We start from the raw sequence: 26875 nt of genomic DNA on the forward strand, positions 1-26875 counted from the left end.
AAAGGACTGAGTCTTTAAAATATTCTTGATGTTTCATGTGAGCAGGAGGACATCATTCATGTCTGTGTCATAAATATTTTCATCTAAGGGTTTGGTATTTCATATATCCTTGAGCATTTCCATATTTTTATCACAAGGAAAAGGAGCTGCTTTGGTTTTTCCTCTATAGGCATTTTATTCTCTCTTTTCCTGTCAATTAATGCCATTTTTTAAGCCACATAAAGTGGATTTCAGTTGTTGTCATTATGAAGTTGGTACTTTCTGCATCCCTTCTGCACACAAGCATGAATTGCAGGATGGCGCCATATTAATTTATAGGCATCGCTGTTAAAATACAGGGGAATTAGTTCTGAAGATGAAGCTTTTTACTTACTTTGAATCTTCCTTTATATTTTAATGCATTAAGGAAGCAAATGACTAGTGGACATTTTCTTAGTGCCAGATGTCTTGGAGAACCTGGCATTTTGATTCATCCTGTTGAAAAACATGCAAAATGTCTGATAATGTTATGTGAAGAAAATGAAGATGCGTGAGTTTTAGCATTCATGGACTTCATGTGTGCGTCTCCTTCCCCAGGACAATCACATCTCTCCGGAGTGAGCTGATTCCACATCTGGTTAGGAAACAGTTCTCTTCTCCTACATCATTGCAGCAAGGACTAGACAACAAAGAAGAGGACCAAAAGAAAAAAGAACAAGCATCTCTAGGTTAGTACCAATATCAAGGATTTGATTAAAGTTTTAAAGCCTGTATGCTATAGCTGAATTATTGGGCAGCATACAGAATTAGCCTGAAACACTGGTTTGGGGATATGCTTTTTTTTTCTCTTATACTTCATGATAGCAAAGATTCTAGTAGATTTCTTTTTCAAAAAGTCTTGTGCATTATATAAATATTTTTGTCCTCCCTTTTTTTGGTTTAGATCACAAGCGAATCAGCTAGGTGCTGTGTAGTTTCTTCCAGAATACAGTATAGGTAAATGCACTTCTGAAAATGTAATTTTAGGAGGGAGTTTCTAAAATTGTGTAGGGCAACGGACTAAGCCTTAACCACCCTGCACTGGGAACTGGACAGGATCTCAGATCTTGGAATTTATTTTTAGCATTTCCGCTGTCTCCTTGTGTGACCTTGGGCAAAATATTGCATCTGTCCTGATACCTTGATTCTCACCTGCAGAATAAAAATAAGCACTTACTCACTACGTGTGATAAAATCTGTTAATGATTGCTAAGTACCCAGCCATTCAGATGAAGTGAGGCAAAGATTTCCCTTCACCAACAGTATTTTAATAGTATTCCTCTTCAGAAAGTATTTCATTAAATCCTGTCTAACTTCATGCATGTGTGTGTTCTCCAGACATTTATAGTTTCATAAAGGAAGATAATAGCTTGCTGAAACCTGCTCCAGATAACTCCTGTTGGAATGATCATAGAGGAGATATGAATGAAACTCTCCATGAAGGAAAAGTGCGCTGCTACGTCCATATAATGAAAGAGGGACTGTGCTTCCGAGTGAATACCCTTGGGTTGTATATTGAAGCCAACCGACAGGTGAGAATAATCCAAACTGCCACATGGGAACACAGCAGTAGTTTATGGGACATTTTAGCTTCCAGGAGTGGCTCCCTGTGATACAGCTGAGGAGTGTGTGGGAATTGAACCAGTGCCACGTTATCTAGGCGCATCACCCTACTGGTTGCTGGATAGAACATGAGGCCAGGAAACAGTTCTGTCACTAATTTACTCTGTAGCTTTGATTTGGCTAAGAAAACCCCCACCTCACACACCCTTCTGGTTTTTGGGGGTGGCAAGACCTGCAGCCAAAGAGCCAAGAAGCATGGAAAATAAGGCTGGAAGTAGCTTTGATAGCTCATCTAATCAATGTCCTCCATGTCCTAAAGGCAAGATTGGTTCTGACTGGACTCTTCCTAACAGATGTTTATCTGAGTGATAATGACAAAGGTTATTAAAAATTTGCAGGAAGACTTAAACTCCCCATACATTCAAATTGCCTAATGCTTTCCATTATGAAAGAATTACGAACAGGTTTCACTACAGTGGCATTCCAGGTAAACACAGAGGTGAAGTGTTGATCTCTTGCAGCTTTCACTTTCACAGTACTGAGAATTCATAAAATAAAAGATGACAGGTGAGGATTAGCGAAATCCTGTACTAGCTAATGAGCTGACAATTAAAAGCTTTTAATATGTAATATGTTTTTGGTTTTTTTCTTACTACACTGGGTGATGCAATGTACAAGTTCTCACTTCACTCTGCTAGTGATGAACTTGGTTGCTATCAGGAGCGGACCGTTTCCTCTGGTTCTGAAAGACCAATAGGGAATGTAGTAAGAAAAGACTCAAGATTTCTGGAAGTGGGGCTGGGAGAGTGATAAAGTTGTATTGGGAATCCTGGAAGTGGTCACTGCCTTGCCTTTGCTCTCAAAATGAGTCGATTTCTTTTTAATAAAATTAATGGATGAATCTATGCAAATTAGAGTTGCAGCATGAGAGAGTGAGTTAGGCATTGGAGCTCTTTCTCCTTGTTACCTATAGAGGAGCACAGAAATAAAGTGATTTGTTTTGTGGTTAGGGACACAAGGAAGAGAGGAGGGAGGCAGCACTGCTGTCAGAAAGGGAAAGCTTTCCCTGAGAATATCAGGAGTAAGTGTGCCCAAAGGGTTAAGGGAGAGCACCGCTTGCGAGGGGAAGTGTGCGTGTACATTTGGCAGCAGCCACTTCAGTAAAAAGTTATTGAGTTGAGCCAGTCAGACTCCATGTGGGTTTTTTTGTGTTGGCTTTTTTTTTTGGTGGCTTTTTTTTTTCTTTAACCTAAATATTCTACATTTTGGTCAGTTCAGGAAATGTGTTTGCTCCTGGGTGGTACATAGAATTAGTGTTTTGAAATCACACTGGGGCCTTCAGTGTTGGAAAGGATTTTCTTTGAATTTTTACCTTTTCCAGAATGGTAAAATTTCTAAGGAAACTATGTGGAGGTAAAGCATAAAATGGAGCTTAATGAGGGGTTGTGAGAAAGGAGTTCCTTTTTTCAGTGCCACTGCATTTTGTTTCTTTTGCTAATCCTCATAAAAGACGCATGTTTAATTTTATCGGCTTTTTTTAACCTGTTTTATTGGTCTCTAAGGAAGACTTTTGGTGTCTTGTTTGCTCTTATCTTGGTCTTCACAGACCAGATTCTGATTCCCTATCTGCAAAGCCAGGACCTATAAGTTTGCTGTCCAAGAGGACAGACTCATGGAGCAGTAGCAGCCCAGTCCAGTAGCCGTGAGAAGGAATGGCATCCTAACCCATTGCCCTTCTGGTGGGGAAACACTTTACTCACATCATTTCACTTCCAGCTGGGTTTCTGGATGCCTGCAGCCTGTGTGTGGGCAGGTGGGTTCAGGAGGGAGTTATCTTCAATAGCAGGAAATAGTTTCTTTGTAAGATGAATTAAATCCAAACACATCTTAAACCTTCCCTTGACCCAGGCACTCCCTCTGACTCCTGCCCCCTATCTAACCTTCCTTTTCAGAGCAAAATGCTTGAGCTGGTAGCTTTTTCGGGTCACCCCTCAGGCTGCACTACTATTGACTGATTCAAATAAGGGCTTTATTCTGGCCAGTAAAATCCTTTATTTATTTCACCTACACCACCTTTCCACTGAGGAGGGCAAGAGCCTTTCCTCGTTTCTTTTCCTTCCCACAGAGTGACACTGGATAGTAGGAATCTTTCCAATCTGTGCTGTAGGTATGCTTTGGTGTGTGTTCCTCTTCTTGGATCTATCTGTTGTGGCTGCCCAGCTCTATGTCAGGTGAAGACAACATTCCTTCACCAAGCAAGCATCAGCCAGGACTGGCCTAGTTTGTGGTGTTCTGATAAGCTGGTGGTTTTCTGTAGTGCCTGCACCTTGGACTGAAGGATCTAACCTACTCTTGTTTTCTAAAAAACAAAGGAAACACAATTCTAGTGGGAAGGACCATCTTCAAGATGTAAAGAGCTACAGATGTCAAACTGGGGACAACAGTCAGCCTGAAATAGTAGCTCAGAGGTGTGAGCTCATCTGAGCTTATCTCACTCATCTGAATGAAGCCTCAACTGTGAAAATTCTTCTCATTTGAAAAAGAGCAAATGAGTTATCCATCCTCACATGCTGGAAGGAAAATGGGCTGGTCATATTATGAATATCCAAACAATTTCCTGCAAGTATCATCTCATTTGAGATCTTGAGATATTTTTTTCTGATCTGATCCCAACTTCTTCAGATCTGTGGGATCTGTGTCTCGCAGTTCACTCCCTAGCCATCAGCTCTCATTATCCCAGCTTTCTAAGGAAGTCATTTTACACAATCGTACTGTATGGCATCTCCTTCATAGCAGCTTTGGAAATTGCTGGCAACTCTCAGCCAAATTTAACAAAGCAATAGAGATCTCAAAGATAAACTTTCCTAAGAGTTTTGTAAAAAATAGGTGCCTAGGTAGAGAAAAGAGACTCAATGAGTGCCACTTTCTCCCCTCAGCCAAATGGGGCTACACCATCACTGTGCTGAGACTCCAGTTGACCTCCCAGGTGGAGTCATTGTATGCATCCTGGCTGCCAAACAGCATATGTGGGGCTCCACACCAGCCCCAGCACACACTGCCTCTCACTTGGGCATACGATTTGCCATGACACAAACCTCTGAACCCTCATGCATCACTTTGCTGCCTTCAGTGTCTCCTGTGTTTCTTTGACTGCCATCTCTGTCCTACCAAGACGCATCATACATCGCGTCACCGCTGCAAGTAACTCCGCGCAGCACTGTCTCTGTGCATTGCTGTGAGACTCCCATCTCCCCTGAAATCCCCATCCCTGCTGTCATCACCTCTTCTGTGGTGTATGACCTTGGCCCCAGGCTGACGCCAGGAGATGCAGAATGCCTCAGGCTGCTCTTTCACCCAGAAAAGGAGGAATGATGGAGTGATAGATAGCTTATCCTCCTACAACGCTGGCTCCCCTTTCTGTTCAGGAGCCAGTTCAGAATTGCTCCCCATGGATTTGTTCTTGGCTACCTCACGGGCCGTGTCTCTCTCTATTACCATTGCTGCTTTGTCCACTTATCTAACACCTGCCTTCTCCCTGTCAAGAGCCTTTCCTTGTGCAGCTTTCTACCATCTGGAATAGCCACTTGATCACTTTAGTTTCTTTCTCCTTAAACATCTGAAATAACTTTTTTCTTGCCTGTACCTCAGCATGCTACCTTATTGAGTGGGCTGAACTTAGTCCTCTTTTTATGCGCGTTTACTGAATGGTGTAAAACATGTTGAGCTGCATTTGAAATGGCAGATGCTGGATATTGTAGTAATGTGCAGGATGTCACCGTGTTCAGTGGAGCCAGCCTTCTTGCTGCTGCTGATCCACTGCTTCTCCACAAGTGGGAAATGTACCTGTCTCCTGTAGATAATGGGAAGATGATAAATCACACATAGCTAGTTGCAGAATTAAAATGCAGGAACACACGTTTTCCTTTAAGTTAAAATGTTTATGATAGATGCACTAGTGCAATGGAAACCAAAGCCAGCGTTGAGCTGTTTAGGTAACGTGGGTACAGCACTGTCATGTTAATTTGTGATGTTGTTTTTTCCATCCAGGCTCGCAAGCTATTGCTTAATCTGGGTCTGGAAGAGCCACTGGTTCATGGATCTGCACAGATCACCGACAGAGGCATGGTAAGCATTCCCTTTCCCCATCTCTGCTCTTTCAATACAGATTGCATGCCTTTTGTTTCAAGACCTGCTTCCTAAAACTCATTCCCCCTGCTGGAACTGAAGCTCGGTTCTGAAGTGTGGAATTACAATGTAGATGATACAGCCCAGAGCCTCCTCATAGGCTCGCCCATAGGTTCCTGCCTTTCAGTTACCATCTTTAAGAGTGTTTGGTAAAAATTCTCTCTTATTCCTAAGTCAGATGCTGCAGTCTCTTGTTCCCTAATGGCAGTTCAGGATAGTTGAGCAGTTTACCCCCCAATGGATACAAAACTGCGATGGTATCCCCGTTGGTATCCCCAGATTTCTAGGTCTTTCCACTGCCAAGGATCCCTAAGGGTAGAGCAGGGTACACTTTGTGACAAGCACTTAAAACATGCTGTTTGGAAGAGGTTTATGGAGAACACATTTTGGAGAACACTGGGTACTTTTGCCAATTTCTGTTCTTCCCTAGGTTGGATCAGACAGCATCATTGGGTCATCCACGCAAGTTGGGGAGAAGACGTCCATTAAACACTCCATCATCGGCAGCATGTGTACCATAAAAGACAAAGTTAAGATAACAAACTGCATCATCATGAATTCTGTTACAATTGAGGAAGGGTATGTCACCTCTTTGTATCTCGGTCCCCTAAATTTGCAGTTTCTTTTTTTACATAGGTCCTGAGTCAGCAATTTTTGTCCTGTAAGAAATCCTTAGCCAGAACAGTTGATACCAGGGGGTGTGTTTTAAAAGACTGAGTCAGAAACCAGTGTCTATAAATGGGCTGCAAATGCACAAGTGAAATGGATTAAGGAGAGGGAAGCAGTCTTGAAACATAAATTTCTTCTCCTTAGAGGAGATCATATCATCTTCAGAATGTATAAGTAAGTTAAGTGGATGTATGAGTCTGTATGAGCTTGTGTTCATCCTTCTAAGCTTTATTTTAGTGGCTGGGTCTATGATTATTCTTACAATATTTGAGGTATAAAGCATATTTTAAAGTGGTACACTTACTAACTAGAAATGTTCTTATCACCTTTGAAGATTACAGCTTCACCTAAAACATCATTTTCTTTGGCCCTTCTTTGTCATCTTGCAGCTTTACTTTACCATTGTGTACGTTGAGTAATAGAATAAATGAATAAACTCTTCAAAGAGAAAATCTGCCAGTTAGCAGAGGTTTCCCATGCATTAAAGACACTAACTAAATAGGTAGCCTTGAGCTGTACGTTTCCAAATGTGGGAAAAGTGGCCTGTCTGTAATTGCTGATGTCTGCGTGCCCCCATCTTTCCATACATGCTGGCTTCCTGTGGATGTCAGTGGAAAGGAAACTGCTGATTGAGTCTGTGCAGGCCTGTATAAATTCCCTGCTCCTTCATGGCTTGAGGTTTGCTTAGGGCCGCAGGAAAAAGGCCAAACTCTTAAAAAATGCCAAGTTGGCTCTGAAAGTTGCATATCTGAAAAACAAAAAACCCCAAAGGATGTGGGGTCTATGGAGGATACTACTGTTACATAACTAAATTACAGGTAAGTATGGTACCTTACTGCCAAGTGTTTGTCTTTAATAGAAATCCACAGTAATTTCAAGCACATCATAAATCAGAATTCCGTTGAGTATAGAAAATAGCTGGTTTCCAGTTCAATCGCAAATGGATCCAGTATGGCTGTATCACAAGCTCTGCTGTCATAAGAAGTACCAGAACCTCTCCTGTTTGATCATGAGACCCTCTGTCATTCTGATTAATGAATTGATGCCACAATCATAATGGTATGGTTTTGCATAGGGGGTGAGCAGCTCTACCATTAAATCGCAGAAGGCAGCTAAGTGTATAAATAGTGCTATTTTTATGAAGAGTCCCAAATCAGCTTGTGTTTGTCTGCACTTGTATATAGTAATATTCTCTTCTAAATCCTAAATTGAGCGCAGAGTCATTATCTTAAGCATTCCACAAAATTCCATAAGCATCATAAAGATGGTGATATATTGTTTTTTAAAAGGGGAAAAACTAACTTTTGGGGTAACATTTTTGTGCATTTCTGGAAAACAATGTCATCCCTAGTCACTCTCAGTGAAAACAATGTAGCCACCACTGAGTAGAAAACCTCATAATCCCAGGGGTTTACCCTCTGTAGCTGCTTTATGGTTACTGCACACTAATGCACTGCAGTCAAATTTGTAATAATTCGTCTCCAGTCAGAATTAAGATTAGAGACCGTGTAGCTTTATTTTAAAGCATATTGGAATTCATGTGGTGTAGATCTGCACAGATATTGAGCTGATAAAGTATTTCTTATTGCCTTATGGTAAGTCTTAAGATTAGAGGGGTATGAAGTCATGCATACACAGGTAGTGAGATACAGAAATATTCTAGCTGCTGAGTTTTGGTGAAAGAAGTCTTACTTGTAAATTAGTGAAGAATTTCTATGTATTATTTTGAGCCTCTTTCATGACTTTGATTAAATCTGATCGACTTTTGTTACAATGCTAGTAATTCTTACATGTGTTGATGGATCCATTTGCAACAGGTGGATAAATTATATGTGGTTTTGCTTTAAACTGCCCACAGTGGACAACTTCTCTTTACAAACATCTTTTCTCCCAAGTGTCTCTAAAATAATTCGGGCTTTATCTAATTGCCAACTTCAGAAACTATATTGGACTTTAATCGTAAAGTCAGTATACATTGGCCGATACGGGTCAAAATGAGCGTAATAATGTCTGAAAAGTAAGCCAATTTTAATGCCATCTGAGGTAGTGTATATTTGAAACTTCTGGAATTGCACTGAGAAGTGGATAAAAACAGTATCATTTAAAGAATATACATTCTAATGCTGACATGAGCAGCTCCAGCGAATTAATGGATTGCTATATTAATGCCCTGGTCAAATGGGAGTGGTAGCTGAAGGTCAGTCCCAGCAGTGTTCACTGCAATGATACCAACCTGAAGCAGTAGGCTGAGAAGACTGCAGCAGGGCACATACTGTGGAAAAGACAAAGCTGTTTAGATAATCCAGGGAAGAAAGAAAGATTGGGTAAATAATTTCTGAAAGTCAGGAGACTGGGAGCAACCAAGAGCAAAAATTGCTCAGCATTCTGAGTTTATTTATCAAGAGCTGTGATTATACATGGCAGTGCCTTGGTAATTCCCTTACCACTTGCATCGCCGCTTACTTTTCATTTTTTTAAATTTTTGTCCCTTATCAGCTGCAAAAGTGATTAGCATCTTCAGTTCACTATGTCAATATAGGGTAAAAAACAAAACAAAACAAAATGATGAAAAAGTTTTATCTCTTGTTTGTTTCCCTGTAATGTAAATTGAGGATCCTGTGCCATAGTTCAAGATCCACAAATTACATCTCCAAACCAGAAAAAGGTTTTGAGTAGCCTCACCACATTTGATACCAGCTGCTGAAATGGCTAAACAGATTCTTTCTCGGCAGATGGGAACACCACAAGGTGCTTAGAACAAAACTAGGTTCCTATTGTTAGGCTGTGGTTGGCTCCTTATTGGAGAAGCAGAGGTTATGACCGAGATGATGATGACCTTCCCAACTGAATGCATCAAGGAACGGGGGTTCACTGGGGCAGTGCCGTTGCATACTCTTTGCAAATTATGATCCACTCTCCAGCGATGGCTGGTGTGTTTGACACTGTGGAGGACCAGTAGCTGAGTTTTTTGTTTTCCCTGGTGTGTCGGGCCTCTGTTATGTTATATATGCCTCCTGTGAAGTGATTTGAGTAGATACGAATCCCCCCTTAGAAGAGATTACAGGGGATTAAAGAAGTTAGTAACACCAGCAAAATAACTGGTAGTCCTTTCTTAATGTGTTTCCCACTGTGCAGCTAATTCTTCCATCAATGAGACAATAAAATAGCGAAGATTACATATGTGCTGAATGATGGACATACTTGACCAAGCTGGGAGGGGTGTAATTTATACAACAGCGCAAGTGCTGAGAGATGCTGACTGCCCAGGTGACAGCCTGCAGCGGGGAAACGGTTCTTGTTTCCCTCTGGACGGCTCCCCAGAGCTCCGTGACAAATGACTGCACTGAGTTACAGAGTTGGAGAAAATCTACTAATCGGGCTGAAATTATAGGTCACTTGAAAACTTTGTATATCTGAATTTTGCTGCAGTAGCTGTACGTGCCTCAGTCTCTGCAGTATCTCGGGGCTGACCCTTCTGTTTGTTCTGTTTGCCTTAGAGGTGCTGCAGGGTCCCTGGAGTCCTGTGACTTCGGTGGAGGAGTCCCCTCATTGCAGCTCACTTGCAAAGGAGCAGTCTGCAGCACTGGCAGACTGACTGAAGCTGGTTATGTAGGGAGATTGTGCCATTTGCAAATGAAAAGTGATGTCTCTCATACATTAACTCCACCCTGATATCTTCACAAAACTGAAATTACTGAAGTTGGGGTTTGCAGACAGTCTGGCAACTAATTACACTGACCTGAGCGTGATAACTGTGTTTCATTTGGTGTACACAGGCACACTTAGCTTCCTTCAAATGAGACCTAGATATGGATGGATGAATCCAGCTCCAGGTTCCTGTTTTGGCTTTTGTTTTGGTTTGTTGCGTTATTTTTTTTTTCAAACACTGGATTTATTTTTACCAGCCTTGTAGTTTTATTTAGTTTGTTAGCTTCTGGTAGCAGGAATTATCTAGTTGCTCTGGTCATACAGGACCTTGTGCCGAAGTGCTCTGAGCATTACAAATAATATTAACAGGAAAAACATGTTGAATCCTTTATTCCATCCCTGCAGAAGAAGATTTCGAAATCTCTTGTTTGTTAGCACAACCATCTGAGTGTATACACTTACTGAAAGGAGCTTGGCCATTTTGTCTTCTTCCTTGGTTATGGAAAACTAATGTTTCCCTGGGAAACATTGAAGAGATGGGACTGTAGTAGGGGAAAAAAACCTCTGATCTTTGGACTACTGAGAAGTTAGTCGAGGAGGCAAGCATGAAAAGCTCAGATAAATATCAAGTCCACAGTAAACCATGCTTTGAAATGGTCTTGTTGACATGCTGGTAGTGAGTACCATAGCGGCTCTGTGGCAGATTTAGTCTCTGAAATGAAGTATTTTGCTGCTTTTCCTTTTTTTTTTTTTTTTTTTCAAGGAAATATAAGAAAGCAGTATGCTTCAAATGATGTTTTTATGGAAATCATAAATAGACTGCTTTGATTATCAGAGGGGGTGACAGCAAGATGCAAATGGCTCAAGATTTCATCTCCACAGTTAGGAAGTACCAGAGCTTCACAGAGTAACCAAGGAAGCTCAACCTGTCTCACTTGTAATTTCATCTGAAAAACTGCTCATTGGGGATGATTGGTTTTGGACAATGGAAAAGATAAATGAAATGTCTGGTCATTTAACAGGTCTCTGGGTGGTATCCGGAGTATGGATATATTTTGATGTCTCAAAAAATTCCTCACCCTTGAACTCCTCATGCTGTATCCCAGACTGTGCATAGCAGGGGGAGAAGGAGAGGACTCCTTCCAGAAAGGAGTTTGCAGCAGAGAGTTGCTGGATAGTCTGGTGCAGTGGGTAGTCTCAGGTTAGGAACTCTAAGAGTATGACTGCAGATGGGATTTAGGTTATCATGTCTATGTGCAGGGGCAGGAAATATTGAACAATAACCTTGTCTCCTTGTTGTGTTAGTCAAGCTTACAGCATGGTGTTGGAATTACATAAAAACGTGCTACCCAATGAGAACTGGTGCAATTCCCCATGTGATACACTGATAAGGTCACCTTTTGGAAAGGGAAGGGGTTAAAAGGAAAAGCAGGTATGTTTTGGGTCAGGCTGCACATGATGGCAGCAAACTGCAGAGCGTTGCTCCATCAGGGAACTTGGAATGCAAGGGAGGTGACTCCGAGTGCTGCGGGTTACAAAAACTGCAGGGAGGTGATGTGAATATTGAGGACAGAGGGAAAGTTTGACAAGCCCTGCAGGGAGATGTGGTAAACCTTGGGGAGTCCTGAATCTCTGGGCAGAAAGAATAGGCTGGATTAAAAATTTGTATGAAGAACTAAAGTATCCAGATTTGTGGAGGAGGGACTGACACTGTAAATGTTATGTCAGCCAAAACTAACATCTTCCTTGTTTGGTCATACAAAAACAGTAAGTTGTATGTTGAGTTTTGTTGAAGGTGTTGTGGCTACCTGTGTCAAAGTAGATGGCACAGATGCTGAAATGTTGCTCAGTGAGGGGACTGGAAAGAGACCACGTGTGACCGGTTAAAGGCTACGCTAGTTTACCACATGTCTCCAATTTATTGCTACTTTCTATGAGAAAATGTACAAAGGAAGAAAACAACAAGCAAGCCGAGCTGGATTGACTACTAACTGCAGATTGATTGTGAAGTTTATTGGTTGTTTCCTCAATAGTGCCAAATCAGCACCTGATGTAGAAACAGTGAGCGGTTTGAAGAAAGTTCTAATTAAAACCAGGATGGAATTGAGCGTTTATAGAGGTTCAGCGCATAAGTGGTCTTTTTCCCCTTGGATAATGGCAGTACAAAGGAATGATCCTATTGCCAAGGCAACATTTGTTGAAATTGTAAAATATATTTTACAGCACATTCTCTTACGAGAAGGAATGAGGAGATGAAGTTGTTTCCAGCACCATAGCTTGCAAAGCTGGAAATAAAGCTTTGCTTATGCTGGGATTCCCAAACATGTTGTGTCTTGAACCATTTTTTAAGATGGTTTAACATTTTTAAGTTGTCTTCTGGATGCTTTGTCTCACCCCACCAATTGCCCCTCTGCCCTCTGCCAGCCCTAGAAAGATTGAGTATAGAGTAGGTATAGAGAAAGCACATGAAAAGTAGGAACTTGATTCAGAAAAAGCTCATTCTCAGCTTAAGTATATGGATAAAGTATATCACGGATATGGATAAGCATGAAGAAAGCCAGATATAGTCCTTGCCTGTAAAAAGGATTCTTATTTCTCTTTATTATGTAGCAATTACATTCTGTCCTTTCTGTCACACATCTTGGTTTTATACTGTAAATTTTTTGGTCAGGGACCAAAATTTTCATTCTGCTATTTAATTCAATGCACATGCTATATAAGATACTGAAAAGAGACAACCTTGGGCTGACAGAGTTTGCTTTCAGGAAGATAAATTGAAGTAGAGAGGGCAAACCGGGAAACCAGTGAGCAGAAAGCAGTTGAGCTACTTGCAGGGCTAGTTTTCAGTTACTTTCAATTGAAGTCAAATTCTGCTATATCTAATGTATTTAGGATACTTCTCATATAGTACCTGTTATCTTGTGAATGTTTGAACCCTTATTACTAGCAGTTCCTCCAAAAAAAAAAGTTTCCTTCTGGCTAGCTTCCTGGTACATCAATCTGTCTTAAATAAATCACCTGTTCTTTAATCTCAGATACAGATGTTTCCCTGATAGTGCAGGGAGCTCTTCCCAATTTTCCAAACATCTTGTACATCAGATATTGAACTTAAGGCACAGACCAGCTCTGAAAAGTGTCATTTTAAAACATCTCCTCTCATTCTGCTGATCTGCTTCTTCAGGTGGCCAGAGTTATGTCTGACTGCAGAGCCATAAATAAGATTCTGCCTCTTGCTAGCCACATGGAGCTAATCGAAGAGGCGTATGGAGATTTTTCATAAGCAACTGATTGCTGTTGGTTTTGGGTGAGAATCTGGATGTAAGCATCTCCGGTGCTCTTGAAAATCTTCCCCAACCTGGATATAGGAAAGGAAGAAATTCTCACATTGTGCCAGAATTGTGCCTGTACCTTCCTAAGGGGAATGTGGGCTCGACCAAGTTCAACTTGGCTCTGAGGAGCCAGGCTTTGTTTGTAAGGGTGACTTTAGAAAATCCTTTTCCTTGTCAATCTAGCCCACATGAATCGGAAGCTGATTTAACCTATGCAGGGCTACAGCTCTCAACCCAGAATTGCCCTTGAAAAACTCCAGAGAAAGTTTCCCTACTGTGTGTCCCAGCTACACTGCTCAGTCTGACTGTGCCAGCGAGTGAGCAAGTCAGGCAAACCCAGAGATGAGAGTGAACGTAGAACTTTTCTGCTTTGTTACCTTAACATAGACATTGATGGCTTTTCCCAGGCATCATCTGAGCATCTATAAAGTTGTGCAGGACATGGCCCTCCCACTCAGCAAAAGAGTCCAGAGGGAGGTCATTCTTCCTGCATGGGGGGTCCTCTGGTGTAAAACTCCTTGCGGGGCACTTTTGCTGAAGTGTGCAAAAACGAGCTTGCAGCTACATAAAAGGCCACCAATTTGTTTGTTCCAAGATCAGCGGGATTGAACTGAAGTTTCAGAGGTGAGGCACAACCTTCCAGGCGACCTCCCCCGGCAGCCTAAGTTTCACTTAAAACACATTAAGGTAGGTTTGAGGCAATCCTTTAAGGTCAGTTGAACTTTCACTGGAAAATACGAGTGCTGGCAAGTATATGCAATATGTAATGCAAAATGTTTAGGGTGTGGGGAAGAAGTGTAAAGGAGCCATACCACAGTGATGAGCTTGGCTAGAAAAGAGACATGAAACAAGTTCCTTAGCAAAAACACCCTCAGAGATGGGTGAAGAATTTAGGGGGGTTGGTAGAATGTTTTTGTTACCCCCAAGGGGCAAAACAGGAGATCAAAGCCTGAATTCACTTAAGAATGCTTGCTTTGAAATGTATCTATAAATTATAGCACGTACTGCTGGCATCTATTGTAGTCTTTGGTATTTACTTGAGTGTATAACGTGAGATTCACAGTGCCCTGAATTTGCTTGTTGGTGTGTAAAAGGGTGTTGGTGTAAAAATATATTGGTGTGTAAAGCACGTTCACGAAGGCAACATTTCAGGTTCTCAAGTTTCCTAATAGTGTTTTTGCCTCTTCCCTGTTTTCCCGTGGTCTTTGTGCCTCACCCCTGTAATCCTGTGTCCCAGCCACCGACCCACTAGCTAACGGGGGAGTGATTCCTTGCGGGGTTGCTGGTAGGTTTTAGAGCTCTACCTGCCTCCTTGCCACCTCTCGGCGTTATTAAGGTGCCTGTCAGGGCTGTTATCTTCTTGGTCAGGGCAGAATGGGATGTTGCTCCCAGGGGAATCCACAGCTGTTACCCCTCAGTCAGCAAAGTAGCTGCCGAGGCATGTCATCCTTTGCTTTTAACTCCCGAATCAGTCTCCCCATTTCATAGCTCATCTGGAGGAGCAAGAGACCCGACTTCTTGGCATGGCGGAGCAGCACCAACAGGCTTTGTCCTAAGCTTTGCGCTCCAGGCTCTTTCTTCCTCATGAGTGTATAGTTTTAAGCGTTGCATTTTAGACACCTCATTTGCTTTGCTGCCCAACAGAGATTATGTCGGGGTTTTGGCACAATTGGATTAAACTAGCAGACCTGGATAACTTCCATTGGCATTTCAGGAGATTTGCTGTAAGGCAAACCTGTGACATTCATACCTTCCTAAGCTTGCACAACCAGGGCAAGAGCTGCAGTTGAGGTCTTGACCTCAGTTACTTAAGCCCCTTTCTCCCAGGAGCGTTCATCACTTTAATCACAGAGTCCTAAATAATCAGTGGGTAGCCTGTAATTAGGGGGTTGTGTCTTGGACTCCTGCAGCCTGCTCCTGGTGTGCTGAGCGCTGCGTATTTTGATTTCCCGTTCCCCCAAAGGATGTTTGATCTCAGCTTTACACTTTAGAAAATTAAGAAGGGTACGGCACCTCAGTCCCCTGGCAATCTTCCTGCTTTCAGTGGTAGGTGCCTTGCTTTTCCTAAGTATCGCAGCGCTGCAGCAATTGACACACTTGATTTAAGAGTTTGATTTATAGACTGATACTCGGGCTGAAAGTCAGCAGTTCCAGGGCTGCGTAAATCAGCCTGTCTCTGGGACTAATACTTCCTTATTTATAATTTCGACAGGAGATGGAATTCTTTCTCGATTCTTTACATTTCTTTCAGATGTAATCGACCACCCTGTCCTTTGGTTTAAAGCTATGTGGCTTTGCCACAAATAGAGGGAGGGGAAAGTAAGCCGAGTCCAGGAATTGCTGTGCTATAAAAGCTCCATATTGTATGCTCTTGGACTTTGCTTTCTCCCAGCTTCCTTCAAGCCCACACAAGAGATGGACTTGAGGTTTTTTGGCTTTCTTCCCCTCCCCCCCTCCCTCCATACATACGCTGACCTTTTAGAAAAATAAATAAAAGATAAAGAAGGACCTGGAATGTTGCAGAATGTGTGTACATTTTGCTCTCTGTTGTTTTCTGCTGGGATTAGTTGTTTACAATGGGGGAGAGAGGGAGGGCAGAGGAAGGGAGGTCTGTGGCCTTAACTGAAATTAGTGGCATTTCAGAGTGATCTTGTTAGGTGGTCTGCAGTTTAAAGACCTAAATCCTTGTAATCCCCCCATGCCTCCTTGGCCACTACTCCTTTTGCTCTTGTTCTCTCGCTTTCAAAAAAAACCCACCCCAAAGTCAGCCTCTCTGTCTCTCAGATGCAGGCGCGTACCGTACACGCATGCACAGACACAGACGTCCACGCACACTCTCTCTCATGTGCTTCCATTCGCACGTTGTACCTGTATAACAAATTAATGTCTTAGCTACATCTGTTCCCACTACAGGACTGGGCTTGTAAAATGCTCTCTCTAGAATGCAGACGCACACCGAATATTTTTATTTATTTTCTGAAAAACACCCAGCTGCCAGACTTTCAGTTTGTGATTACACTTAAAACAAATTCAAATTGAAATTTCAGCCATAAATCAAATGCCCCAAATTAGTTCCTCTTGTGGGTTTGAACATGCTCTTTGGATTTTAAGGTCAGAAGATATCCGTTTTCACCGTGCTGAAAAGTTTAAAAATACACTACATTTTCGGGGAAAAAAAATAAATATGGTTTGAATTATAAAGCCGTACATCAAATGTGTGCGTATGCGCACACACAACAGTCTTGATGAAGCTGGATGCTGTCAGAGCACCTTTGAGGACTAATAGCACCTAATTGTTAAGCAAGGCAGGAACCGTGATGGCTGTTCCGCCAGGGAGAATAGAGCAGAGTGTCCTGAGATGTGATATTTACCCTGTAAGAGAATAAAAGTTTATTCCTTACTCTTCAACTTAAAAAAATAGTAAAAATTAAATAAACACACAAAATACTTCTCTTGGCAGGCTTTATAACTTACTTCTTTTTTTAAAAAAAAAAGCATTTACAAGTGGTTTCAAAATGGCTGTGTTACATCTGTCAGCGGGTGAAGGGAACACCCACAAATTGTGTTTTTATCTCTTGAAGTTTTGTTCCACTTGAGCAATAAAAGCCGGATTCGCTGCTGGTTTGTGTGATTGGGGTAATCTGAGCATTGAGTATGGTTTTAAAACTTCTGCAGTTGGTTGGGCTTGTAAGTTTTTAAAAAACTCCTGGAGTGCTGGAGCTCTTGAGTTTTGTTTTACCCTGGCACCGGGTAAGGGCTGGTTTGCAAGCACCTGGCACAGACAAGTTCATCTTGGTTCCCTGGCCTGTCCCTCCCAACAAATGGTTTGGCAGGAACCCCCCTTATCTTTGATGTTAATGTCATCAGCAGTTTCTTGGTTACAACACTTTTCTTTCTCCAGGAGGGGAAAAACTATCCCCGAGTAGGCTCTGAACACACATCCAGTGTTCTCCAGACCGACAGCTTCAATCCCCTCTCTGCTGGGGAATATCCTCCTGTGTGAGGATAACACCCAGAGGTGTAGTGTATTCACGGCTGCTCTCGTGTTCAGAAGAAGTGATAGATGGTGGGAACCTAAAGGTTTGCAGGGGAAAGCTCTCAGCTGACTGGCTCGAAGTGATGGAGGAGGAGGTGTTTTGGAGCGTGCGTTTTGGATGGAAGCCATTCCAGCGGGAAACGAGCAGCCTCTCCCATCGCCTTCCCTAGTCCTGTTGAAAGCCAAGTCAGGATGGCAGCGGTGGGCCAGTCCCCCACCCATTCTTTCCCTGGCCTGGCTGCAAACACAGAGTGGCTCTCGCTCTCAGCAACCGCTGTTGAGCAGGGTGATGGCCTGAGCCACTGGCAGCCACACAGAGCTATTGGGAAGGAAGCGGATCGTGACAGTGCGAGAGCAAAGGCAGGCGGGGGTCTGCTGTGTATCTTTGCCGCTTTTTATCTTATTAACATGTTAGTAAAAACCTTGCCAAGGCAACCTGAGCTGGGTACTTGTAGCATAATTGCTCACGTTGCCTCCTTATAGGTCAGAGGAGGGGGAGTTAAAGGGAGTTAAAGGAATAATTGTTCAGAGGGGACAGTCTGTTCAAGGGGGGTCGTAACTGCTAACCACTGCGGCTGAGGTCCAGTTTTATTGCTTTTACTCCTGCAGAATTAATGCCGGTTTTTGTGGGGCAGATGGTTTCTGCTCTGGCTCACACAAGCGACAGAATTGTAATAAGTTTAATGGTAAATTCTGTATACTAGATAATAGGGATGTGTGAGCTGGAAAAAAATACTAGGAATTAATTTTAGGATCCGGCAGTCTGGGGTGAGGATTGGTGTTTCTCTCTTCTCCTGAGGACCACAGCCAGACAGCTCTCCATTCAGTACAGAGCTGAGGCACAGGGCTTTGACCCGATACCAAAAAAAATGCTGTTGGTTCAAACTCGAGGGTTAACAATTCTGTCCACGAGGCAGCCCTATGGTGCGTTGCCCCTGTGTTTCACTAGTGCAATGAGTAATGGTGACGTGGGGGACCAAGGCAGGGAAATGGCTGCAGGTCATTAAACTGTGGAACCCACCATGTAGAAAGTCACTGAAGCCAAAAACTTCAGACAGAGATCGGCTGTTCAACTGAGGATAGCAAGAATATCCACAATTTTTGTAATTAATATTAGCAGAAATATTTGGGAGAAGACATGAAATGCCATGGTTCACAGTAGGATCAGTATAGGGGCCCAGATACCTGCATCTCTCTGGGGTTATATATCTCGCTTATACCTTGCTCCCTTGCTATTTGATGCTCAAAACCATCAAATCAGATGGTTTTGATGTGTGTTACTCTTATTATTTTTAGATGCTTTGTGCATTTAGATGCTTTGTGTGATCCCTTTTTGTGAACCCATTCTGACAGCTGGCGTTTCAGTTTTTTCAATAACCGGCTGTGAGGATCAGGAGAAGAATAGTGGAATTTTTGAGAAAAGTGCAGAACTGAAGCTACTTACAAGGTCATGTCACAGGCTCATTAGATATTCCAATGGATACCTTTGGTTTGTACCTGTCATTTTAAATCACTTTCTTGCTTTACTTTGTGTTTATGTTGTAGGTGCTGTCTTCAGGGCAGTGTTATTTGTCATAACGCTGTGATAGAGAAGGGTGCAGACATCAAAGACTGTTTGATTGGAAGCGATCAAAAGCTGGAAACAAAAGGTAAGTAGAGGAGCTGTATTTACAGCGCATTTGTAATCTCTTTCTTCCTCGAGATTTTACTCCTCCTTCTTCACGAAATGGCAGTTCTACAGTGTGGTGTCCTATAATATTAGGATTTGTTTTTCATGGAAAGTACAGCTTCTTGGCATAAGAATAGTTCAGGGACTTGCTCCTCTGAAGTTGGCAGAAAAGCTCTGTTGTTGTTGTTATAAAGAACAAGATTGGGTGCTGAGACAGTCTTTTCCCAGAGACCACAATTAGATCAGCCTGGAGTTGTCCTCAGCAGAAGGAACTGTTATTTTGACTAGTAATCTTGGTCAGCATCAGGGGCGATGCAAATTATTGATTACACAGACATCCTTCTTTTTACAAAGATGCCACCAACCCGCAGTGCCAGCATGGTCCCATTTCCCTTGCTCCAAGCAAAAGCTTGACGTGGAATATCACACTATGAGCTGCTGCTCTGTACTGAATACAAGGGCAGCTACGTTCAGATCTGCTTTACTGCTATGAAATGGTATTTTGGGGCTTCAGAGGCGTTACGAATATGTGGCCCTCATTTGGGCAAAGTGAAGCCATCCAGTGGAAGTGTGCGTGGCGAGGGCTCGGTGGTCACCGCCTGAGTGGAACTGTTGATTTCCTGCCCTAAGAGATAATGGGCAGGAAATGGCTGTCTCAGTGACTGCATCCCAAGCAGAGGGCTTTTTAATGAATATTTATGGTTGGGGTTTGGCAGATCCCTGCTCTAGGGTGTGGGCTGAGGACAGAAGTGAGTTCCTTTGCAGGCTTCATGTGAAGTTACTTAGATCAGGATTTGTTTGCTCTCTTTGTCTTTACGGGTGGATTCCCAATTATAAGTGTCTCGACACAGAACAGGGTTTACACTTAACGTAGTATAGCGTAACCTATTGTCAGCTATGCATATGACAAATTTTCATTTAAATTGAAACTGGAAGTAAAAAAGAATCATGAAAACCAAGTATTGACCTTGCAGCTGCAAGTCTTGGATACCGTAGGAAACACCCAGTGAGTGTTTTGGTCTTGGTCCCTGTACAGCAGAGCCTGTGCCTGCTCGTGGCTTTGCCCATCACATCAGCCTGAAACAGAGGCCCTTGAGGGTCCATTGTCCCCTATCACTGAAAATTTGCCCTATTCATGATGCTCCATCTGTGTCCTCCTCTGAGCATAAAGTCATAGAATCATTTAGGTTGGAAAAGGCCTTTAAGATCATCGAGTCCAATTGCTAACCTAACACTGCCAAGTCTACCACTAAACCATGTCCCTGAGTGCCACATCCACACGTCTGCATGAATCACTAAGAGAGCTGACTCAGGCCACATTTAGTTGTTAACCTGCATTGTGAACTACAAGGAGACGGGGTGTAGATTTAGCTAATATTTGAGGAAATGGGAATATGTTGGATTTCTTCAGTAGATTATTTCAAACAGAAATATCATCCTTTGACCTCGCTCACATCTGCTTCAGTAGTCTCTTCCAGGCTGCAGATCCTAGTCTGGTTGATTTTAGTATGGAAACTGTTCCTTCTTCTTGATTGTCCTTGTCATCCTTGTCTGAATATTTTTCAGGGTCTGTAGATGTATTTGCAGAGAGAGTAATAGAGCTGTAACCCAGGGTTCATTTACCTATTGTTGTACTGCTCACCTCTCCAAAGCTTAAACCCACTTGTTAATGAGTCTGTGGGCTCTCTAGTTAAACTGTTCAGAAACGTATGATTGACGTTAGCAAAGACACGTTCAGGTAGATTATGAATACACCATTATGCTGAGCAAGAAAAAACAATAAAGCCTCAGTTCATTTCCCTGCCTCAGTTTCCTAACCATCCTGGAATTTCTTTGGGCTGGGGTCAGGTTCTCCTCGGTGGTCTGGGATCTGTCTGCGAAGTTCATGACTTATTTCCTGAACTGTGGAGTCTTTCCAGCCCAGCATGTCTCTTCTGACCTTGGCTGGTCCCATAGTAAACTGGGCCCTCTCTTTTTTGCTGTGAAAGCATGCCATGACTTCCTTTCCCCTGCCCAAGACTTCCTGTACCTTGTGCCAAGCTTTTGGTGTGGCCCTGTAAGTCTGTTTCCATATTCCCCCTTTCATCAAGACTTTGGCTGTGTTGTTCTGTTTGGTAACTTTTCCTTCTTCAAACTCGAGCCTCCCCAGCCAGGTTAGAAAAAAAACTAGTTCTCTTGGGTTAGAGCCACCTTTTGTTGCTGATCACACTTCAGCAGACGTAAGCGGTAGCAGCTGGCTGTTGACCCTCGTCTGGGAGTTACACGCTAGAAACCTCCTCAGCAAAGCTGCATACACCTTCCCAGAAATATTAAAAAAATATATATATGTAAAAATACAGCAGTCCCTTATTCCAAAGCATCAGCCAGGGTTCATCAAAGGTAGAAATATCCCTGCATCATCCTACACAGCCCCACGCAGATCCCACAGTTGACTTTGCTGCAGAACTGGCCGCGTGCTCCCTGCTCTGCTGTATGTGTCCTGGCCACGCTGCCCAGGCAGCTCGGATACAGGAACCCTTTGAGCCAGTGGTGCACTGACCTCCTTTCATAATATGAACTCCAGCCCCATGCAAGGAGGACATGGCAGGAGAACAGCTACCACAAATGATAGGCAAACGTAACTCAAACCAGCTCTCATCCTTTTCCTTCTGCGGAAGAATATGGGCATATTTAGGGTGGTCCAAATGGTACAGCTGGGAGTAATGGGATTGAATTAAACACAATTTAGGCTGGCTATCTGGAACGTTTTCCTAACGATGTGGTCTGGTAGGTTGTGGGATAATCTCCCTGGGGACATGGTGGGAGACCTCATCACTTAATAATGGGCTTGGCAAAGCTCTGGACACCTAAATAGAGGGAACGCTCCAGCACCAGTTACTGGGGTAGATCAGATGCAGCCTAGTACTTTCAAAGTGAAAAGAAAATTAGAGACACAGGAGGGGACAGGTAACTGTCAGCAATGATGTCCCAGTCCTGCGTTGGCTTCAGCCCTATCACAGCACTGGCCAGAGATGGTACTTTTAAGTGCCTCTGTTAAAATCAAGGTATGGAGCTTTATTAAACTTCTGAATTTGCAGGCCATGCCTCCTGAGAGCCATACCATTCTCTTCCTACTGCTTTTATTACCATGCTTAGGAAGCATCCACTTTCTTTCCTCTTTGATACTTTAATTTAAGGAATTTGCTAGCAGAGAATTAACAGATGGGCTTTATGAAAGCTACCTCATGCAGGTAGCGGTTTTAAAAACATGTTGGTACCTAAGAAAAAGGAGGTAATTATTAAAGGGATAGGAAATGGCAGGCAGCAGTTCTGAAAGAACTTAATTGCACAGAGCATTCAATCACTGTTTTGAAGACAGTTATTAGGATCATGCTCCAGCCTTTTTGATGAACCTATTTTTAAAGAGGAGCTCAAAAGCAGCTTGTACTCATTGAAGTAGGACTAGAGAGAGGGAGTGCTGGTGATGGGCCAGTTGAGGAGTCAGATGAGCCCTAGAGTCAGTGAGTACAGTTCCCAAAGGAGTCTCTAGGCCAGATTCAGCAGGGAGTACTTTATACATCTGGTATAGGTTAGCCAGGAAGAGGCATATATAGTAAAGCAGCCTAACCTTTCCTCAAAGCAACACTAAGAACAGAGATGGTAAAGACACACAGATAGGATAGCACTAGGAAAATTGACATGAAACTCACTACCTTATCCCTCACCTTCATCGCTGTTGTCCTTGGGGCAGGGATGTTTTATGTGCATTGGGTATTAAGGAGCCGATGTCATTTGGGGACAGCTTGAGTCATTGCACACCCAAAAACTGCATTACAGCAGTGTTGTTGCCACAAAGTGTACGTTTACAAAGGGGAAAACATACCAGCAGCCAGGATGCTGATGTAATCTTTGCTTGGTATCCTGGTACATACTTGTTAGTAGCATTATCTCTGCGACCAGGCTGCAGACTAAGACTTCAGTGTGCTTGTTCCTGTACAGCTTTTATGCCACAGTATATTTTTATATTCCTTGGTGCTCTGACACAGTCAACACCCAGAATGAGTAGTGCTTGCTGAATGTGGGGGTTTTCCATATTCCTCATTTTCCTGTCTTTTATCAGTTTGTGTCTGAGAGCTTAGTTACTGTACACTATACAAGTGACAAAATCCCTCCTTTCAATGGCCTTTCTGCAACAGTTGTCACCTTAATGTTTCACAACTGTTAACTACCTTGTTTTCACCTCCTCCGTATGAACATGGCTGTTTTTTCCTCCTATTCTATAGAGACGTGAGACAGGGAGATTCTGATCATCTGCCCATTCGTTTGGACCGGCCAGCTTAAGTGCTGAAGCTGCATGTTACATGTGGCATTTCCTAGCTGTTAGAGACTTGACATTTTAGCCTTAACATTTCTCCTTAACATGGGAGTGGGAGTTCAGCCCACTAAAAAAAAAAGCAGTGTTATTATATGGGATCATGCTGGCCTTTGCATGGATCATTAGCAGTGTCAGAAACTTGAACTCCATTGTACAGCTTCTGCTGCTCCAGCTGATAGGTGCATCATCTTCCTTAAGTGGAGCTGAATCTGGAGTGGGACAAGAGACTCTTTTCCAGGAGGTTTCACAGATACCCATGAGCATCAGCAGCCCCAAGATCCACGCCGGGTGCTGGGGGGGAGAAGTTACCATAGGCTTTACTGCTCCTGCCCCCAGCATCAGCCATTGGGTCCCAACTCCACCATCTATGTCCTACCTGATCCTGACTCCTCCTTCACAGCTCCCTGCTATGGCTTTGTCCCAGGACCAATCTCATCCCATTCCCAGCCTTCTCTTTGTTTTTTCCTCTAGTCTTTCTCCCATGGAGATTCTCATTTTTCTGTCTTACTTATTCCCAGACACCCACCTGACTCCTCCTCTGGTCTGACTGTAGCTGCTATTTCCAGTCCCTTTGCCTAACAGTCCCATGCTCCATTTCCCATCTGGCACTCGCCCCCTGACTGCTTTCAGTCAGGCTGCCCTTTCCGTACTGCCGCATCCCTTTCCGTCCCGCCGTCGTGCCCAGGCGGGATCACTGTGGGCCCAGGAGGGAAGCGGTTCTGTGCCGAGTGCTGCCCTGCTTCACGAAGCAGGAATACAAGCCTGGGGGAAGCCCTGCCTTCCTTCTGCACTTCCATGGTCGAGAGTGCTCACTGCAGAGAGAACCTCTGGAGCTTAGAGCTGCCCTCCTGAGAACATGTGCAAAGTGAGATATTTTTTTTCCAGAGGCTTATCACGTAGCCAAAACTGTGTGGTTTCTCACAAGAACAGAAAAAGGCACATATCCAGTAAGGACTGGCTCCCGTTTCCGATCATTTTCCAAGTCCTGTTCCAAGCTTGGAGTCCTAGGACTTCTCAATGAAACAGAGTAAGATTGTTTTATTTTAATGAGGGCCAAAGAGCACATTTTTCTCTAATGTCATCCTCTGAAGGCAGGTACAGTTTATGAAACCTTCACATATGAATGGGTCACTGCTTGTGAGGGTGCTTTGCCCCAGCCAAGATTTGGCAGGATAGGGACAGGAAGGAACTGAGGGACTTTCTGATGCTGCATTCAAGCAGGGGCGAGCATCTGCTCTTGCAAGATGCTGAGTACCTCCTGGTGAAGTCTTGAGGAACTGAAAACACTTAGCACGACACAAGGTCGGGATCAGAAAGCATGCTGCAGTGCAGATGGGCGTTATGAAAGCTTGCGAAGAACAGACACAGACTAAACAGTGCACACATGTATGCTGTGCACTGGGGTGCAAGATGAGCTGGAGATGATGTAGGAATGGTGTAAATTCATAGCAAAACTGAGAGGTCCATATTATTTGTTCCCTAAAGTAGTTTAACTACTGAGTGTCCCGGACAAAGATTATTAGTTGGCAGCATCTCTTAAATAGTTGTCATTTTTTCTTCAATGACTATGCAGTGACTACATTTCTAACTGATCCTAATAAGCCTCTTTTCCAAGTTGTATAAAAATGGTTTATGAGTTCTGGCCTTAGCAGTGGCATAAAACTTCCCTAGAATATTCACCCAGTGACACTTTGTCCTCCCCTCTGCCGCTGGGGACTGTCACACTTGTGCACACTGTCATTCCTGGCTGGGGAAGTTCAGGCTTCCTGAGTGAGCGGGTTAAACGAGCTGCCACATTCGCAGCATGTTGATTGTGAAGTCTACCCATAAGGCAGCAGTTCGTAACCTTGTGGAAATATTTTTACATGCTCCACGCAGAGAAAATAACCACTTGTGCTCTGCTAGAGCTCAGCCACATAAAAGAGCCAGGAAGAACACCCCAATGGATGCTGAGAAAGGAAAAGGACCTCTACTTGCATCCAGAACAGCGGGCAGCAGTGTCTGGGCAAATGGCATCTCTGCCACCTTAGCAGAAGTGTGGACAGTCTTTCAGACTGATGTTTCTGAGATCCCTGTTTACGTTTGCTGTGTGGTGATACCCTGTGGGAGCACATCAATCAGTACAATCCAGTCCCCTTCTTAAACTCTTTGCTAGGATTCTGCCCCAATACTAGGACTCCAAGTATGTCCCCATCCCCAAGGAGCTTGCTGTCTTAGGCACATCCCCAACTCTTGGTCTCCTTTTCCCTTGACTGACCTTTCTCCCCAGACCCTGACTGATGACCTTCGCATACCCCTCTTTGCAGTTCCTTTACTCCCCCCATCCATCTGCTCCAAGCCACAGTAAATTCATCCCTCTTCAGGCACTGAATTCAACGTTGCCTTTACCTTTAAACTCCTAAGACACGTCTATTCCCCAGCAGGGCTTGAGGGCAAATGGGTTAATACTGGTTGAACTATGAGAAAAGCCTCGGCTGAACCAGGGTAGCACCGGCACTGTACACTGGTGGTTGCTCAGGGTGGGTGTGAGGCAGGAGTGACACCTCTGCTGCCCACCCCTTCTGGGCTGGAGGTCCCAGCTGTGGGCCAGAGCTGATCTGCCTGAAGCTAACCGCCAGCCCCATTCCCAATGGGGAATCCCATTCCCAGCGCGCCCCACCCCTGGGAGCAGCTGGGGCACCCAGCTCATGGGGAGCATCACTCCTGGAGACCTGCGGCCTTGGCTGACGGCTGCACAACGGGCCTGAAGTGGAGAAATCAGTGAGGCACTCCTGGCCTTTGGGGCCACAGCGCGGTCACCCCTCATCTCCAGCGATCGCGTAAGTAAAGCCTGGCTGGGGAGAGAGCAGGCCTTGACTGGAAAGCCCCACTGCTCTGTAAACACAAACAAATCAGCCCCCATCACCTGCTTCCCTTCTTTATCTCTGCATGTAATTTAAAACACCCTCCAGCCTCCCAAAGTCAAGCTTCAGCTGCTTCCCATCCCCTTAAGCCCCTTTAGTTCCTCTCCCCCCACAACCTGGCTGCCTTTCCAGGGCCAACCATTACTGCAGAGACAAGTTGCTCTTCTCTCCCACTCTCTGATCCTTTCTGTCCTGGGTGAATGTGGTAGGAACCACCCACAGCGTGTTTTCGTGCATGCGTTTCTGCAGCCACCCCTCCCCCCCGCCTAGTTTTTTAAGTTAAACTATCTCTTGCTTTAAAGAGAGCAAATACACAGCAGTGGCTTTCATCACTGCTGTATAATAGAGCAGTAATTCTGTGCCAGGGACTGTTTTCTATTTTATTTTAAAGGGTTTATAAAACAGTGTATGTAATTGAGTGAGTAAACTGAACGTTTTCTGGAGCCCCTGAGGGCTGGAACTTCGTGGTGGTCCTGGGCCTAGGCCCTAACCTTTTTTTTT

At 43.7% G+C, this 26875-nt stretch overlaps 1 protein-coding gene across 1 annotated transcript in view; it reads left to right on the forward strand.

Moving 5' to 3' along the window:
- The window catches only part of EIF2B3 (eukaryotic translation initiation factor 2B subunit gamma), a 106029-nt gene that overhangs the window by 70680 nt on the left and 8474 nt on the right, over window positions 1-26875 (forward strand). The window contains exons 7-11 of the mRNA XM_014939524.1: window positions 577-707; window positions 1357-1550; window positions 5629-5706; window positions 6197-6345; window positions 18994-19097. Of these exons, the coding sequence (XP_014795010.1) occupies window positions 577-707; window positions 1357-1550; window positions 5629-5706; window positions 6197-6345; window positions 18994-19097 (656 nt within the window). The remainder of the gene's footprint in view (window positions 1-576; window positions 708-1356; window positions 1551-5628; window positions 5707-6196; window positions 6346-18993; window positions 19098-26875) is intronic.

Source organism: Calidris pugnax, unplaced genomic scaffold, assembly GCF_001431845.1.
Source record: "Calidris pugnax isolate Ruff unplaced genomic scaffold, ASM143184v1 scaffold18, whole genome shotgun sequence".
Lineage (NCBI taxonomy): Eukaryota > Metazoa > Chordata > Aves > Charadriiformes > Scolopacidae > Calidris > Calidris pugnax.